This window comes from Urocampus carinirostris, chromosome 3 (genome assembly GCF_059441175.1).
Source record: "Urocampus carinirostris isolate Australia breed hairy pipefish chromosome 3, RoL_Ucar_1.0, whole genome shotgun sequence".
In the NCBI taxonomy this organism is placed as follows: Eukaryota; Metazoa; Chordata; class Actinopteri; order Syngnathiformes; family Syngnathidae; genus Urocampus; species Urocampus carinirostris.
Genome location: NC_142351.1, coordinates 962,949 through 978,746, shown reverse-complemented (window position 1 = coordinate 978,746; position 15,798 = coordinate 962,949). Strand labels below are relative to the sequence as shown.

Below are 15,798 nucleotides of genomic sequence, written 5' to 3'. Positions count from 1 at the left end.
GATTTAGTTTACTGAACCAAGCTGAGTGTTTTTAAGGCTCAGGTAACCCTCGCAAAGTGTTTCCAGTTAATCAGATGATTCAGGTGATTAGTTGAATAGCCTACTTGTATACTTTTTCATGATATTCTAATATTTTGGGATAGGATTTTTGAGTTTTCTTAAGCTGTAAGTCAAATTCAGCAATATTAAAATAATAAAAGGCTTAAAATAGTTCAGTTGATGTGTCATGAATCCAGAATGTATGACATTTTTGTTTTTTAAATTTCATTACAGAAAATAAAGAACTTTATCACAATATTCTAATTTTCTGAGACAGTCCAGTATATCCCAGCATACGCCGCGGACGACTTGGCGTTCGAGGGAAAATCGAGTCGGCGGGCCCTTGCTTTAGTAGCGAGACTTTTCGACTTAATATTGATCCATATATAAGGCGCACTGTATTATAAGGCGCATGGTCAGCTTTTGAAAAAATGAAGACTTTTAGGTGCGCCTTATAATGATGAAAGGGATAATCAAAACGGAGTTCCGTTCGGCTGCTACGACGGTGAAAAGCGGGTGACTTTGGCGGCGTGCGTCCTAATCCGCCCGCCGATGAAGAAAGCGGGACCGACGACGAAGAGCGATACGTGGAAATCGCCAGAGAACCGTCCGTCGGCAATCGACGACAAAAGGAAAGAGAAATTAGAAGCGCGGAATAAGATAGGAAAGGTTTCGCCGAATGGACCGGCGGAAATCTGCGAGTGCGAAACCCGGATGAATCCGAATATTGAGATCGACGGGTTTTTAAACTATTTAGCGGCCGGATTCATTTGCGAATGATGAACGAGGACGATAGGAAACGGCTACGACGATACCTCGAGGTGTTTATGTATGCAAAATAAAAGAATAATGCGCACGATCGAATTCCTAGTTTCAAATAAGCAAAACTTTCAAATGAGTTTGAAAAGAATGGAAATAACGACATCCAAAATGATGAATGACATGGCTGTCGTGGCTTTCTTTTCCCAAAACAGGACAAGAATATTCATGGAATGGGAGTCCGTATGGCAATTCGTGAGGGACGAGTGCAGTGGGACCTCGGTTATCGCGGTCAATGGGGACCAAAACCACCCGCGATAAGTGAAAATCCGCAAAGTAGCGGTGCACCTTCAAAAAAAAAAATGAGCATTTTGTGATAAAAAAACTCTCCCACCAAGGAAACTTGATGTTACACACTGGCGAGAAGCCTTTCGCTTGCTCGATTTGTGGCAAACGATTTTCTCAGAATAGGAGCTTAAAACCACACACATTAACCCACACTGGGGAGAAGCCTTTTGTCTGCTCAGTTTGTGGTAGAAGATTCACCAAAAGTTGGGGCTTAAAAAAACACTCACCCACACTGGGGAGAAGCCTTTCGCCTGCTCAGTTTGCGAGAAAAGATTCACCCGGAGTGGGGACTTAAAAAATCACTCTAGAACCCACACTGGCGAGAAACCTTTCGCCTGCTCAATTTGTGGTCAACGATCTCTCAGAATGGGAGCTTAAAATCACACAAAATATCACATACTTATGAGTAGCTTTTTTCACGCTCAGTCTGCGGTAAAAGTTTCACGGAAAAAAACATAGACTAACCCACAATGGGAAGAGGCATTTTTACTGCTCAGTTTGCAGGTAAAAGATTCATTGAGAGTGGGGACTTAAAAAATCACTCTAGAACCCACACTGGGGAGAAGCCTTTCGCCTGCTCAATTTGTGGTCAACGATCTCTCAGAATAGGAGCTTAAGATCACACAAAATATCACATACTGATGAGTAGCTTTTTTCACGCTCAGTCTGCGGTAAAAGTTTCACGGAAAAAAACATAGACTAACCCACAATGGGAAGAGGCATTTTTACTGCTCAGTTTGCAGGTAAAAGATTCATTGAGAGTGGGAACTTAAAAAAACACACTAGAACCCACACTGGTGAGAAGCCTTTCGCCTGCTCAGTTTGCTTGTTCATCTCCTCTCACGTGAGAGGAGCTGCCAGAGAGCGTGAAATGAATCATACCGTAAATTTTGAAGATATTAGCGTGTTACGATTGACAAACCTTAACAAATATGTAACAAATGTTGATTTATAGCTCGGTTGAATTAAAAAAACATTTGCCTATCCTACGGAAAGCGTTTTCAAAAGACGACGAGGAACAGATTCGTCCTGAGAAAGATATGAATTTCAAAATAGCGGCTGAATCGATCTTGAGACGGATCATAAGAATTTTAGAATATTCATGGACAAAAAATGGATAAGAGAGAATTTCTACATGGTCATTCAGATTGAGGCTATTGAATTACCAAAAATATGTAAGCACGATTGATTCATCGGGAATGGAAATCCATTTTTGAAAGACAAGGGACTGGAAAGGACGGATTGAACGGTGAAGAGGTGTCTCATCTGAACGAAGAGGAACAAAATACTGTTTGCTGCGATGTGGGACGCGGCCGGAAAAATTAAGTAAACGTCGATTCATCCATTGTCATCGGCGGGGTCGCGGGGGTGCCGGAGCCCATCCCGGCTGTCTTCGGGCAGGGGGACACCCTGAATCGGTTGCCAGCCAGTGGAAGAGCAAGTCACAAAGACAATGGAGTCGATCTATTTTCCATCCATCCTTAAGAACCCGTCCACAATCCCACAATCCTTTCACAACACCTCTCCACTCATTCCTATCGCCAAAGAGAGCTCTAGCTTCCACTAGATTAAGACCTCTTTCCTCCATCCATGCACGTCAATGGCGGCCTTCCTGATGGTCTCCTTCCATTGACTTCTGCTCTGTAGATCCTCTCCAACAGTTGCTCCTCATCCATCCTCTCCATGTGTCCAAAGCAACCGAGTACTCTCTTCTCCACACGCTGGCTCAGTTCAAAACATTTCATATTTCGGTTTCACGTTTTCTTACCATGTGGTCATGGTGATTTCCGGTTCCAGTCTCAACTTCATCTTGGTCCAGGAAAATCCAAGTGCTTTTTCTGTTTTGTCTTGACATAACACACAGTTGAGTTTCGTTTCTGGCAAAATTCATCACTCATAACATGATTTCTGAATCTTTCATGGCCAAAATAACAACCCATTGCCACATGGCTTTCAATTATATTTATTTGGTTCATAATCTTACCAATTCAGTCAGCAGGCGGTGCTCTTGGTTTCCGACACAAATTCGTTTGAAATAGCCTGTGTCTAGCGTTTAACGTGAAGGATGCAACTTTAAACACAATATATTTTCAACTTTAATTGATCGATTTTGGAGTTATTTGATATGGATAGTGATCAGTTCAGAAAAAAATTTCAACCCAAAAATAATGCAGTTTGATTTTATTAAACTACTTTTTATTCACATGACAAAAAAAAATTGTCAAACAAAAGAATAAAGCACATTATTGACACAAGCACTCAGTGATGGAAAGTGGAAGAAATGATGCAACAGGTTAACAGTAATGATCAATGCACCCGGTATTAAGATGATAAATCCATTTCAATGATATGGGATTGTTTTCATAGCCTGCCAACATGGGATATTTGCCCAAAACACCAAAGAGGTTGTCGCAATAACCCTTTTTGTGTACTTTTGAGAACAAAAAAGTCCCTCAGGTGAGGAGTGTGTGAGAAGCAGCACATGGCCAACTAGAAAGATGAAAAAATAAGGCTTCCTATCATTTTTGGCGGCGGACTTCACCGGGATTGTTCCCATCCGGACGACAGGGACGGAGAGAACCACAGGCTCTCCAAGATTTGGGGCTCTGGTGAGAACAGACCCCAACCCTTGGGATCTAGGTCGGCCATCTTGTTGTTATGATAATTATAATTATTGATAAAAGGCAAAATTTTATGGGGACAAGAGATGAAATAGATCATCTATCAAGAAACATGACGCATATGCAAAGCCTGAATCTTTTGAATCCATATGAAGACTTTGGGGTCACAAATCTTTATGATACAACTGGAGAGTCTGCTCACTTCCTGTGAAAGAATGTGGCTTTTTTGACGTGGTAGCAGTCAGTGGTTGAAAAAAGGGGAGGGCAAATGGCCGTTATGTTCCTATAGACAGCCTGTATGATACTTAGCCAATTGAATGTTTTTAATTTAGTGAATTTTTGACCACAAACTGAGCAGGAAAAAGTCTTCTCGCCAGTGTGGGTTCTTGTGTGTCATTTCTAGTGTCCAATAATAGTCTGAAAAAATATCTGTGTAATAACCTGGGAAGCCCTTTGAGACTCTTGTGATTAAGGGCGTCACAAATAAAAATGACCTGACAATATATTTTGTTTTTCACCACAATGTCAACAGTTCAAATCAAAGGCTTCTCGCCAGTGTGGGTTAATGTGTGTCTTTTAAAGTTCTGACTTGTAGTGAATCTTTGACAGCAAACAGGGCAAGAAAAAGGCTTCTCCCCAGTGTGGGTTTTAGTGTGTGTTTTAAAGTTTTGACTTGTAGTGAATCTTTAACAGCAAACAGGGCAAGAAAAAGGCTTCTCCCCAGTGTGGGTTCTGGTGTGTCTTTTTAAGCTCACATTTTTGGTGAATCTTTGACCGCAAATTGAGCAGGAAAAAGGCTTTTCGCCAGTGTGGGTTCTGGTGTGTATTTTTAAGTTCTCATTTTTAGTGAATCTTTGACCGCAAATTGAGCAGGAAAAAGGCTTCTTGCCAGTGTGTGTTAGTTGATGTAATTTCATTTGTCCATTTTGGGTGAATTTTTGACCGCAAACTGAACAAGAAAAAGGCTTCTCGCCAGTGTGGGTTCTGGTGTGACTTTTTAAGCTCCCACTTTTAGTGAATCTTTTACCGTAAACTGAGCAGGAAAAAGGCTTCTCGCCAGTGTGTGTTCTGGTGTGTATTTTTAAGTCCCCACTGTTAGTGAATCTTTTACCGCAAACTGAGCAGGAAAAAGGCTTCTCGCCAGTGTGGGTTCTGGTGTGACTTTTTAAGTGTCCACTTAAAGTGAATCTTTGACCGCAGACTGAGCAGGAAAAAGGCTTCTCGCCAGTGTGAATTAGTTGATGTGATTTCAATTGTACATTTTGGGTGAATTTTTGACCGCAAACTGAACAAGAAAAAGGCTTCTCGCCAGTGTGGGTTCTAGTGCAACTTTTTAAGTGCCCACTCTGTGTGAATTTTTGACCACAAACTGAGCAAGAAAAAGGCTTCTCGCCAGTGTGGGTTCTGCTGTGTATATTTAAGTGCCCATTCTGTGAAAATTTCTTACCACAAACTGAGCAGGCGAAAGGCTCCTCACCAGTGTGTTTTTTTTTTGGTGTAATTTCAATTGCCCATTTTGGGCAAATTTTTGACCACAAACTGAGCAAGAAAAAGGCTTCTCGCCAGTGTGGGTTCTGGTGTGTATTTTTAAGTGCCCATTCTGTGAAAATTTCTTACCACAAACTGAGCAGGCGAAAGGCTCCTCACCAGTGTGTTTTTTTTGGTGTGATTTCAATTGCCCATTTTGGGCAAATTTTTGACCACAAACTGAGCAGGAAAAAGGCTTCTCGCCAGTGTGGTTTCTGGTGTGTCTGTTTAAACTCTCAGTTGTAGTGAATCCTTTACCACAAACTGAGCAGGAAAAAGGCTTCTCGCTAGCATGGAATTTCATATGCAACTTCATATAAGACTTGCGTGAAAATGTTTTCCCACACTGGGAACATGTGTTACCACCTTCAGCGTTTGCGGAGCGGGACGTGTCGTCATCTTCCGTTTCCACGTGTTGACGGGAGCTGATGCTTAGAAGCTCCCGCTGACTGTTATCTTCAGGTTGACCTTGATCTTCAGGTTGACCTTGATCTTCGGTGATTGAACGGACCCAGGTCACTCGCAAGACTGGACCATCGTCCTCCTCCTCTATAGGCTCCCCATTTTCTGTATCTTGCTTAACGTGATAAGGCTTCAGATCCTCCTCAATTTGAACGGCAGGCAACTCTGGTTCCTGCCGCGCAGTAGCAAGATATTCTCGGCCGACGTCTGCAAGACACAAGTCACATTTATTTGTATTGCCCTCAACTCGTTCAGAAGCATTGTCCCCGAGTGCCAAAACGTAAAAAAATTCTAAAGCACATATGTCAAAGTCAAGGCCCGCGGGCCACATCAGGCCCGCGAGAGGGTTTTACCTGGCCCGCGTGACGATATCAATATATTATTAGATCCGGGCCGCAGGCCGCTGCGAGCCAGCAGCCCGCATGAATACTACATTTCCCACAATGCAACAGGGACGCGCCGAGCGGGAGCAAAGCGGGGGGCGGTTTGATTTATTCAGCAGTGGATCAGCAGCAGTCATTAGCAAACAGCAAAAATCAAAAATGGCTAACCGGAAGGTGGACACTGAAAACCGGGGCTTTCAAACAAGGTGGGAGTTGGAGTACATGTTCACGGAGGTAGCTGGAAAACCTGTGTGTCTGCTATGTGGAGAAAGAGTGGCGGTGATGAAAGAGTATAATATTAGACGGCATCGTGAAACAAAACACACGGAGAAAACCAAGATTCTGGACATAGAACAACGGCTACAGAGGGTCGAGGAATTTAAACGAAGTCTCAAATCTCGACAGGGTCTTTTCAGAAAAGCCCAGTCGCGAAGCGAGGCTGCTGTCAAGGCCAGTTTTATTTTAGCAGAGGAGATCGCCAAATCGGCCCGGCCATTTACCGAAGGGGATTTCATCAAAAACCGTACGCTTAAAGTCTGTGACGAACTTTGCCCAGGCAAAAGACAACTTTTTTCAAACGCCAGCCTGAGCAGAAATACCATTGCTGATGGCGTAGACCTGTTGTCTAACAATCTAAAAGAGCAACTTGTGCAAAAGATGAAGGACTGCCAAGTATCAGCGTCAGCCTCTAACAAGTCATGTAGAGTTGTAGTAATACAGTACTGTATATAACTGTATGTAAATACAATAATAATACAGTAATGTTTCCTGTGCAATTACACATTTGAAGTTTTTACTCCGTTCAAGTTTAAAAGTTAAATATGCACATAAAGAAGGTCTTGTTTTTTGTTGTTCCCCTCAGGAATTTTAAAGCTTTATTGTCTATGTTGACTATGTTGTTTTTGTTTGCCGACTCTGTCCTGGGAGTGTTTCTTGTTTTTCGGCTTTTCATGGAAAATAGATCTTGATGTCTTTTGATAAAATTGTCTCCTATTTAGCAGAGAAAATGACTTATTATTTATTATTTGTTAATCAGTAATTCATTTTTTTCACACTAACCCAGAGAAAGCCCAGAAAGGAAAGTCATTGTATATTTGAGCAGGACAGATGAGGTCCAGTGTGTTGATTGCTATTGGTTTTAAGTAACAAGAGAATTTTGCACTTTATTTTATTGTATTTCGAGGCAATATTTCTTTTTAATAATTTCAGATGATTGAATGATAGAAAATGGTTATGAGTTGTTGTTATGAGATATGTTACGAGTTTTTTATATAAAGGACATTTGTATTTTGTGCCTGCTGAAATTAAAAATGACTGACAGAGTCATAAGAAAATATGGCTAAATATATTTATCCAATATTTATCCAATCATATTGTAATATATTTGTTGTGTTTTCAGTAGGTTAAATCTTGGTTTCAGTAAAGATTGGTCAGTCCGGCCCTCGGCTTGTAGCCAAATGTTTTATTCGGCCTTCTGTCCATTTGACTTTGACACCCCTGATGTAATGTGTTTCGATGCAACCACGCCACAAGGTGCGGCCTGTTGAGCGATGTCCCGTTTTTGTCGTCAGTCTCCAGCGCGCTGCCAACGATGTTGAAAACGGGCGGAGGTGCTGACCACATGGTGCGCGTATGTTGAGTCGCTCATGGCAGCAACTGGAATAAAAGCCTCATGTTCCTTATGTTCATATGGCTTTCCAGTGTGAACTTTACTTTGGTCCATGATAATCCAAGTCCCTTTTCCGTTTTATCTTGACTTAACACAGAGTTAAGTTTCGATTCTGGCAAAAGTAACGTGATTTCAGACTCCTTCATGGCCACAATAACAACCCATTGCCACATGGCTTTCAATTATATTTATTTGGTTCAAAATCTAAGTTGGTGGTTACCAATTCGGTCAGCAAGGCAGTGCTCTCGGTTTCCGACACAAATTCGTTTGAAATAACTCTGGAAGCAGGTTAATCATGAAGGATACAACTTTAAACACAACTTTAAATGATCGATTTTGGAGTTATTTGATATGGATAGTGATCAGTTCAGAAGAAAAATAACATCGACCCAAAAATAATGCAGTTTGATTTGATGAAACTACGTTTTATTCACAGGACAAAGAAAATGGAATCAAACGAAAGAATAAAGCACAATGTTGACACAAGCATTCAGTGTGAGCGAGGAGGAAGGTGGAAGAAGATGCAACAGGTTAACAGTACCGATCAATGAACCCGGTTTGAAGATAATAGACTCATTTCAATAATCAGGGACTGTTTTCATAGCGTGCCAACATGGGATATTTGCTCAAAACACCAAAGAGGTTGTCGCAATAACCATTTTTGTGTACTTTGGAGAACAAAAAGTCCCTCAGGGGAGGAGTGTGTGAGAAGCAGCACATGGCCAACAAGGAAGATGAAGAAATAAAGGTTCATATCTCTTTTGGCGTTGAACCTCACGGGGATTGTTCCCATCCGGACGACAGGGACGGAGAGAACCACAGGCTCTCCAAGCTTTGGGGCTCTGGTGAGAACAGGCCCCAAACCCTGGGGACCTAGGTCGGCCATTTTATTGTTATAATAATGAGACTTGTTGATTACAGGCAAAATTGTATGCGGGCTCACGAGGAAATAGATCATCTATCAAGAAACATGACGCATATGCAAATCATGAATCTTTTGAATCCGTATGAAGACTTTGGGGTCACAAATCTTTAAGATACAACTGGAGAGTCTGCTCACTTCCTGTGGCTTTTTTTTGACGTGGTAGCAGTCAGTGGTTGAAAAAAGGGGAGGGGAAATGGTTTTGTGGACGTTATTTTCCAATAAACGAACTGTATGATACTTAACCAATTGAATGTTTTACAACTCTTAGTGAATTTTTGACCACAAACTGAGCAGGCAAAAATCTTCTCACCAGTGTGGGTTCTCGTGTGTCATTTCTAGTGTCCAATAATAGTCTGAAAAAATGTCTGTGTCATAACCTGGGAAGCCCTTTAAGACTCTTGTGATTAAGGGCTATACAAATAAAAATGACTTGACAATATAGATATTTTGTTTTTCACCACAATGTCAACAGGTCAAAGGCTTCTCTTCAGTGTGGGTTAATGTGTGTCTTTTTAAGTTCTGACTTGAAGTGAATCTTTGACCGCAAACTGAGCAAGAAAAAGGCTTCTCCCCAGTGTGGGTTAATGTGTGTGTTTTTAAGTTTCCACTTGTAGTGAATCCTTTTTCACAAACTGAGCAAGAAAAAGGCTTCTCGTCAGTGTGGGTTCTAGTGTGTATTTTTAAGTGTCCATTCCGGGTGAATCTTTGACCGCAAACTGAGCAGGCAAATGGTTCCTCACCAGTGTGTTTTTTTTGGTGTGATTTCAATCGCCCATTTTGGGCAAATTTTTGACCACAAACTGAGCAAGAAAAAGGCTTCTCGCCAGTGTGGGTTCTAGTGTGTATTTTTAAGCTCTCACTATTAGTGAATCTTTGACCACAAACTGTGCAAGAAAAAGGCTTCTCCCCAGTGTGGGTTCTGGTGTGCATTTTTAAGCTCCCATTTTGGGTGAATCTTTGACCGCAAACTGAGCAAGAAAAAGGCTTCTCGCCAGTGTGGGTAATTGTGTGACTTTTTAAATTCCCATTTGTAGTGAATCTCTGACCACAAACTGAGCAAGAAAAAGGCTTCTCGCCACTGTGGGTTCTCATGTGGTTTTTTAAGATCCCATTGTCGGTGAATCTTTGACCACAAATTGAGCAGGAAAAAGGCTTCTCGCCACTGTGGGTTAATGTGTGTATTTTCAAGTGTCCATTTCGGGTGAATTTCTGACCGCAAACTGAACAAGCAAAAGGCTTCTCGCCAGTGTGGGTTAGTTGGTGAGTTTTCAAGTGTCCATTTTGGGCGAATTTTTGACCACAAACTGAGCAGGCAAAAGGCTTCTTGCCAGTGTGGGTTAGTTGGTGAGTTTTCAAGTGTCCTTTTTGGGCGAATTTTTGACCACAAACTGAGCAAGAAAACGGCTTCTCGCCAGTGTGGGTTCTTGTGTGTCTTTTTAAGTGCCCATTCAGGGTGAATTTTTTACCACAAATTGAGCAGGAAAAAGGCTTCTCGCCAGTGTGGGTTCTTATGTGGTTTTTTAAGCTCTCAGTGTCGGTGAATCTTTTCCTGCAGACTGAGCAGGAAAAAGGCTTTTCGCCAGTGTGGGTTAATATGTGTATTTTTAAGTTCCCATTTTGGGTGAATCTTTGACCACAAACTGAGCAGGAAAAAGGTTTCTCGCCAGTGTGGGTTCTGGAGTGTCTTTTTAATTGTCCGCTTAAAGTGAATTTTTGACCGCAAATTGAACAAGAAAAAGGCTTCTCGCCAGTGTGGTTTCTGGTGTGTATTTTTACGCTCCCATTTGTAGTGAATCTTTTACCACAAATTGAGCAGGAAAAAGGCTTTTCCCCAGCGTGGAATTTCATATGCAACTTCATATAAGACTTGCTTCGAAACGTTTTCCCGCACTGGGAACATGTGTTACCGCCTTCTGCGTTTGCGGAGCGGGATGTGTCGTCATCTTCCGTTTCCACATGTTGATGAGAGCTGATGCTTAGAAGCTCCTGCCGACCGTTATTTTCAGGTTGACCTTGATCTTCAGGTTGACCTTGATCTTCGGCGATTGAACGGACCCCGGTCACTCGCAAGACTGGACCATCGTCCTCCTCCTCAACAGGCTCCCCATCTTCTGTCTCTTGCTTCACGTGATAGGGCTTCAGATCTTCCTCAATTTTATTGGCAGGCAACTCTGGTTCCTGCCGCGCAGGAGCAAGATATTCTTGGCTGACGTCTGCAAGACACAAGTCACGTTTATTTGTATTGCCCTCAACTCGTTCAGAAGCATTGTCCCCGAGTGCCAAAACGTAGAAAAAAATTCTAAAGGCTTAGGCGCGGCTGATCAGTAGGTATTAGGCCTCTGGGAATGAAATGCTCGTTTTTAGAGGATAAAAAGGGGCCGGAGGGACTTCCGGCGGCGCAATGAGGTAGACGGCATCAAGGAAAGTCGCTCGGGCAAAAATCACCACAGACAAATGTAATACATACTAGGAGAAAGACAGAAAGGCTACAATTTGTGACTCATATCAAAGAAAAACACTTCAACAAAACACGGTCAAGGAGGGGAGACTTGTTGAGCAAACGGGCGCTAAGGAGAAAAAGACGGAGGGAGCAGAAGGAATGTCATCGGTCGACGAGGGACGCGACTCGGCCATCCTCCGCGAAATCCCTAAATGAAGGCGAGAACATACCGAAGCAGCCGGCGGGAACAAGATTGCCGTGGCAAGACTTGAAAAAGAAGAACTTCTGGAGCGCACTTTGTCGCTGGAGCGGAGGCTGGAAGGCACGGAGGAGCTACATGCTAACACCGAGGAGCCAACGACGAGACCAGAAGAATCCGTAGCCTTCCTGCTCTGCCAAACGAGCAACAAAGTGGGAGGACTTGGAGTCAACACTTGGCATACGTAAGAAATGATTCGCCCCATTACAAAACGGGAAATACCAGATACAATAAATTCATCTTCAAAATAAATAAATCACCAGGAAGGAATGGATTCCCAGGGGTGTTCTCCAAAAGCATTAAAGAAGAATTAACAGCGGTACTGCATAAAGTATTTAACTATGCGCCAACAAAAGGAGATCCCCCAAATCGGAAGCCATCGTAAGAGTCTTGCACAAAGAAGGAAAAGACCCAATATCGTGTGAAAGCTAGAGACCACTTACTTTACTTTCGAACCATCTCAAAATTCTTACAAGCATACTGGCAAAAAGAAGGCAGAAATGTATAGCGGGATTCATGAAAATGGATCAAACGGGGTTTATTCCGGGAAGACGGGGCGCAAACAATATCAGCAGGATACTAAACATAATTACGAGCACAAAATCCGAGAGCCAACCCTCGATGTTACGGAGCTTGGATGCACAAAAAGCTTTCCATAGGGTGAAACGGAGCTTCTTACAAGCAAACACTTATAGCTTTTGGCTTCCCTCGAATATTTGTAAAACGGGTGAAAATAATCGATAAAAATCCTAAATCTCGGCTTAGAGTAAATGGTCACTGCTCAGATTTCCTTGAATCAAAGCGGCGCCGCCACCGAGCCTTTCCAGCAGCTCCCCTGTTATCACTCACTTTTTGTGACTATAGGGCGCACTCCCAAATAATAGTTTTTGGTCCTATATCTTCCATAGATAAGGCGCACCAGATGATAAGGCGCGACAACGGGAACATGGACAAAACAGTCAGATGGTTCAGTCCAACTGATTACCCCCTTAACATTCCCAAAGCTTGCAAAGACGCAATACGTGTCGTAGACACGTGCGGATGCGGTGTCCGTAAGATGTCACTCAAATGCATCTTTCCGTCATTCGGAAGGTTCAAGTCTTGGGATTCAAGAAATGCCAACCATTTATTAGTTTCTATTTTCTTTTTCGCTTGCAACTTTACTGTGCATATGACAATAAACACTTGGAATTGAGTTGAATTCACTCAATTCATCACAGCAACATCGAGATCGTTCTAAAACAAGATACCAGGAAAATAGAAAGCCGCATAACTCACTTAAGTTTTCACGTTCAACAATGCTACGCAATCATGGTCTTCTTACAACCGTGAGTGAATTAAATCCAGGAGGGTCAAATATTTACAAATACAAACTAATGAAACATGTTTCTTTATGGCGTAGTTTAGCAAGCTTGCTAAGCTTGCTACGCCATTGCTAAATTTGGCCAATTGCAGGGTTTGTTTCGGCCCTCTAGCCTATCCGAGGCTCCGAATAACTTTAGCCAATAGCGATCGATTCAAATGATGATTGACACATTGGTTAGCCAATGAAACGCCGGTATATAAATCCCAGCATACACCGCGGACGACTTCGCGTTCGGGGGAAAATCGAGTCGGCGGCTGTTGCGTAAGTTACGAGACCTTGTGATTTAATGTTGATCCATAAATAAGACGCACTGTATTATAAGGCGCATGGTCAGCTTTTGAAAAAAATTAAGCCTTTTAGGTGCGCCTTATAGTGCGGAAAATACGGTACTTTCTATCCTATGGTTACGGGTTTTAGCGCCCAAAAATGCGTCTTTGAAGAATCGACTCCTTGCCCTGAAGAATTCTCGTGCCGGCGTGATGAGGGGGCCTATTGTGGAAGAAGAGCCGGAGCTAGCTAAGCAGCTAGCGGCGTTATAAGTCTTCGGTACCGTCCGTAATCATGGGAAATGTGAACTCTCTACCAAATAAAACCGACAAACTGGCTGTGCTGGTGAAAAACATCGAAGCCCACAGGGAGTAGAGTTGCTGTGTTTTGCGGAAACCTGGCTCACGTTTAGCATCCCGGACGCTAATGTGTAGCCACCCGGAGCTATCGGGCTTCAGCGCCGCAGTAGAGAGACACGAAAGGAGGTGGACTCGCTAACACGAGGTGGCGTATCCCTGGGCGCAATTTCCATCTGCCAGAGGGATGTCGAACTTTTGGACGAGCGTGGGACGTCATCCGCTCCGCTACAAGCAGCCCTAGGGCATCATGTTCATCTGTTGATAAACAACAGGGTAGACTGCTGGAAGTGTGAATTTCCCTACAGGGATGAATCAAGTATCTATCTATGTATCAAAAGAGGAGTCCGGCAAGGGGACTGTTTAGGTCCACTCTTGTTTGTAGTAAGCATAGAACCATTCACGGAATCAATAAGACAAAATGAGCAAATAATGGGGATGTTTGATGAAGGAGGAACAGAACACAAAATATCATTGTTTGGAGATGAACTGTAGGTAATGCTGAGAGAACCTTGGTTAACGATGCCATCACTCTTGGAGAGCCTTCAAATAGATGGAGAAGTAGCTGGCTATTTAAAGAATGAGAGCAAATCAGTAGCAATTAAAGGAATATGTAAGTTTGAATCTGGGCTCGTCTGTTGGACTCTTTGTGTTTCGTGCCAAAGTTTTCTGGAGTCAATTTTGACGAGATGTCTTGGGGCTGACGCGGAAGAGGCGACGCGCCGTTTTCCCGGGAACGGGAGACCGTAAATTTTGTTGTGGGGCAGCTCTCAAGCAGAGGGAGGTGACCAGCGGTCTGGGGGCCCACAAGCGGAGGAGTCGACGCGCCGTTCTTCCGGGACGGGATACCAATGGGACCCAGCCAAGGGGCGAAGGAGATGCTTTGCTGAGCAACTCGGGAGAATGAGAAGAGTCGGTTTTTGGAAGGAGAAGCATGCAGAGATATATGATTTGTGTGTTAGAAATAAATCCACCCGTGAGTGAAATGCCGGCTTCTGAGAACTTTCTATGCAGAAAAGAGCAAATTGTTTGAATGAACAGAGATTGGGAAAGGTCACAAATTGGAGTCGGACGCTTCATTGAAGTTTGTGTTGATTTAACAAGAAATTCCAACACAACGATGATATCAGGTAAATGTCCAAGAGATGAGATTGAAAGATTTGATTTCAAATGGACAAATAAAGAGTTTCAATATTTGGGGGTGACACCACATTCCACACAGCTGTTTGATGCAAACTACAAAATGTTGATAAAAGAAAAAAGGAATAGATTTCTCATCCATTTCGACTTCTAAATCTTGATTTGCCTTGCGATTGACAAAGAATATGACTTTGGTTTTATTTAAACTTTTCATTTATTTGAATCCATCCATACTTTTAGGTTAATGGCCTCATGATCATTGCACGTTATCAAATCAATATAATTATCATTGGTATAGAAAATGTTACTGTTGTCGGCAAATATTATTCATCTTTATACTTTTGAAACATGAAAAATATCAATAAGATTTAAATGAAATAACTTTGGACCCAGGATAGAACCCTGTGGTACTCCACAACAGATGTCCAAGTATTCAGAGGACAACTGTCCCATTTTCACATATTGCTTCCTCTTCGTCAAATCACTTAGAATCCATTGCAGAGACACGCCCCTGATGCCATATCTATCTTTAGTTTTTTTTTAAATAGAAAACAATAGCTTATTGTGTGTAGACATGTGGCGGAAGTCTTGACCCGGGTCCGGCAACCATCACGAGTTGTTTAGAGCAATGCCATAAGGAACCTTCCCTTTTTGCCATATCTCCTCGCTGCGTATTTTTAGGGCCACGCCCAACGACCTTCACTTTATAATAAGGACGTTGCGGAAAGTAAAACAACTAACCTGCTCTGTTCAACACAATTTGGAGTATCTTGTAAACAGTTCCTGGACACTCTGGTTCCTGCCACGCAGGAGGAAGATGGTCTTCACCGATGTCTGCAACACACAAGTCAACTTGCATTAATTTGTGACCCCTTTACTCACAGAAGCTCGCAAAAGGAATGCGCAGAACACCATCGTAACATCAACCTGATCTGAAAGCTACAAGAGGGCAAGGAAAGACTCAAAAAAAGGTCAGGATGCAGAAAATGAAGAAACCTTGGGAAGCGACCGCACATGAAATATACAGGAAGCCATGGAAACAGGGTTCATAAATGGTTTTCACTGAGAATTTCGAGCACTTTTCAAGCAATCCCAAAGGCATTTTTTTATTTTTCTCAAGTACCTCCAAAGGGAAAAAAAAATCTAGCGGCCATCAGAGGAAAGTTTTTTTTGTCTTCTTTGATGATTAAAATAAAGTCGCTATCTTGCTTCTAGAACATACTTTGTGCTATTTTGG

The 15,798-nt window shown here is 42.6% G+C and overlaps 2 protein-coding genes and 1 pseudogene across 4 annotated transcripts in view; 1 reads left to right on the top strand and 2 right to left on the bottom strand.

The window, feature by feature from the left end:
• LOC148368215 (uncharacterized) overlaps nucleotides 1-15,798 on the top strand; it is a 359,448-nt gene that overhangs the window by 293,522 nt on the left and 50,128 nt on the right. The window lies entirely within an intron of this gene.
• Nucleotides 4,035-7,862, bottom strand: LOC148368219 (uncharacterized; annotated as a pseudogene).
• The window catches only part of LOC148368211 (uncharacterized), a 157,539-nt gene continuing 150,037 nt past the window's right edge, over nucleotides 8,297-15,798 (bottom strand). For 2 of the 3 annotated variants that reach the window (XM_088330152.1, XM_088330153.1), the window contains exons 2-3: nucleotides 15,303-15,395; nucleotides 8,297-10,946 (exon numbers count right to left, since the gene is read on the bottom strand). In XM_088330152.1, coding sequence (XP_088186278.1) covers nucleotides 9,199-10,946; nucleotides 15,303-15,395 — 1,841 coding nt within the window. In that variant the 3' untranslated portion in view covers nucleotides 8,297-9,198. The remainder of the gene's footprint in view (nucleotides 10,947-15,302; nucleotides 15,396-15,798) is intronic. The other variant, XM_088330151.1, reaches the window with a different exon arrangement.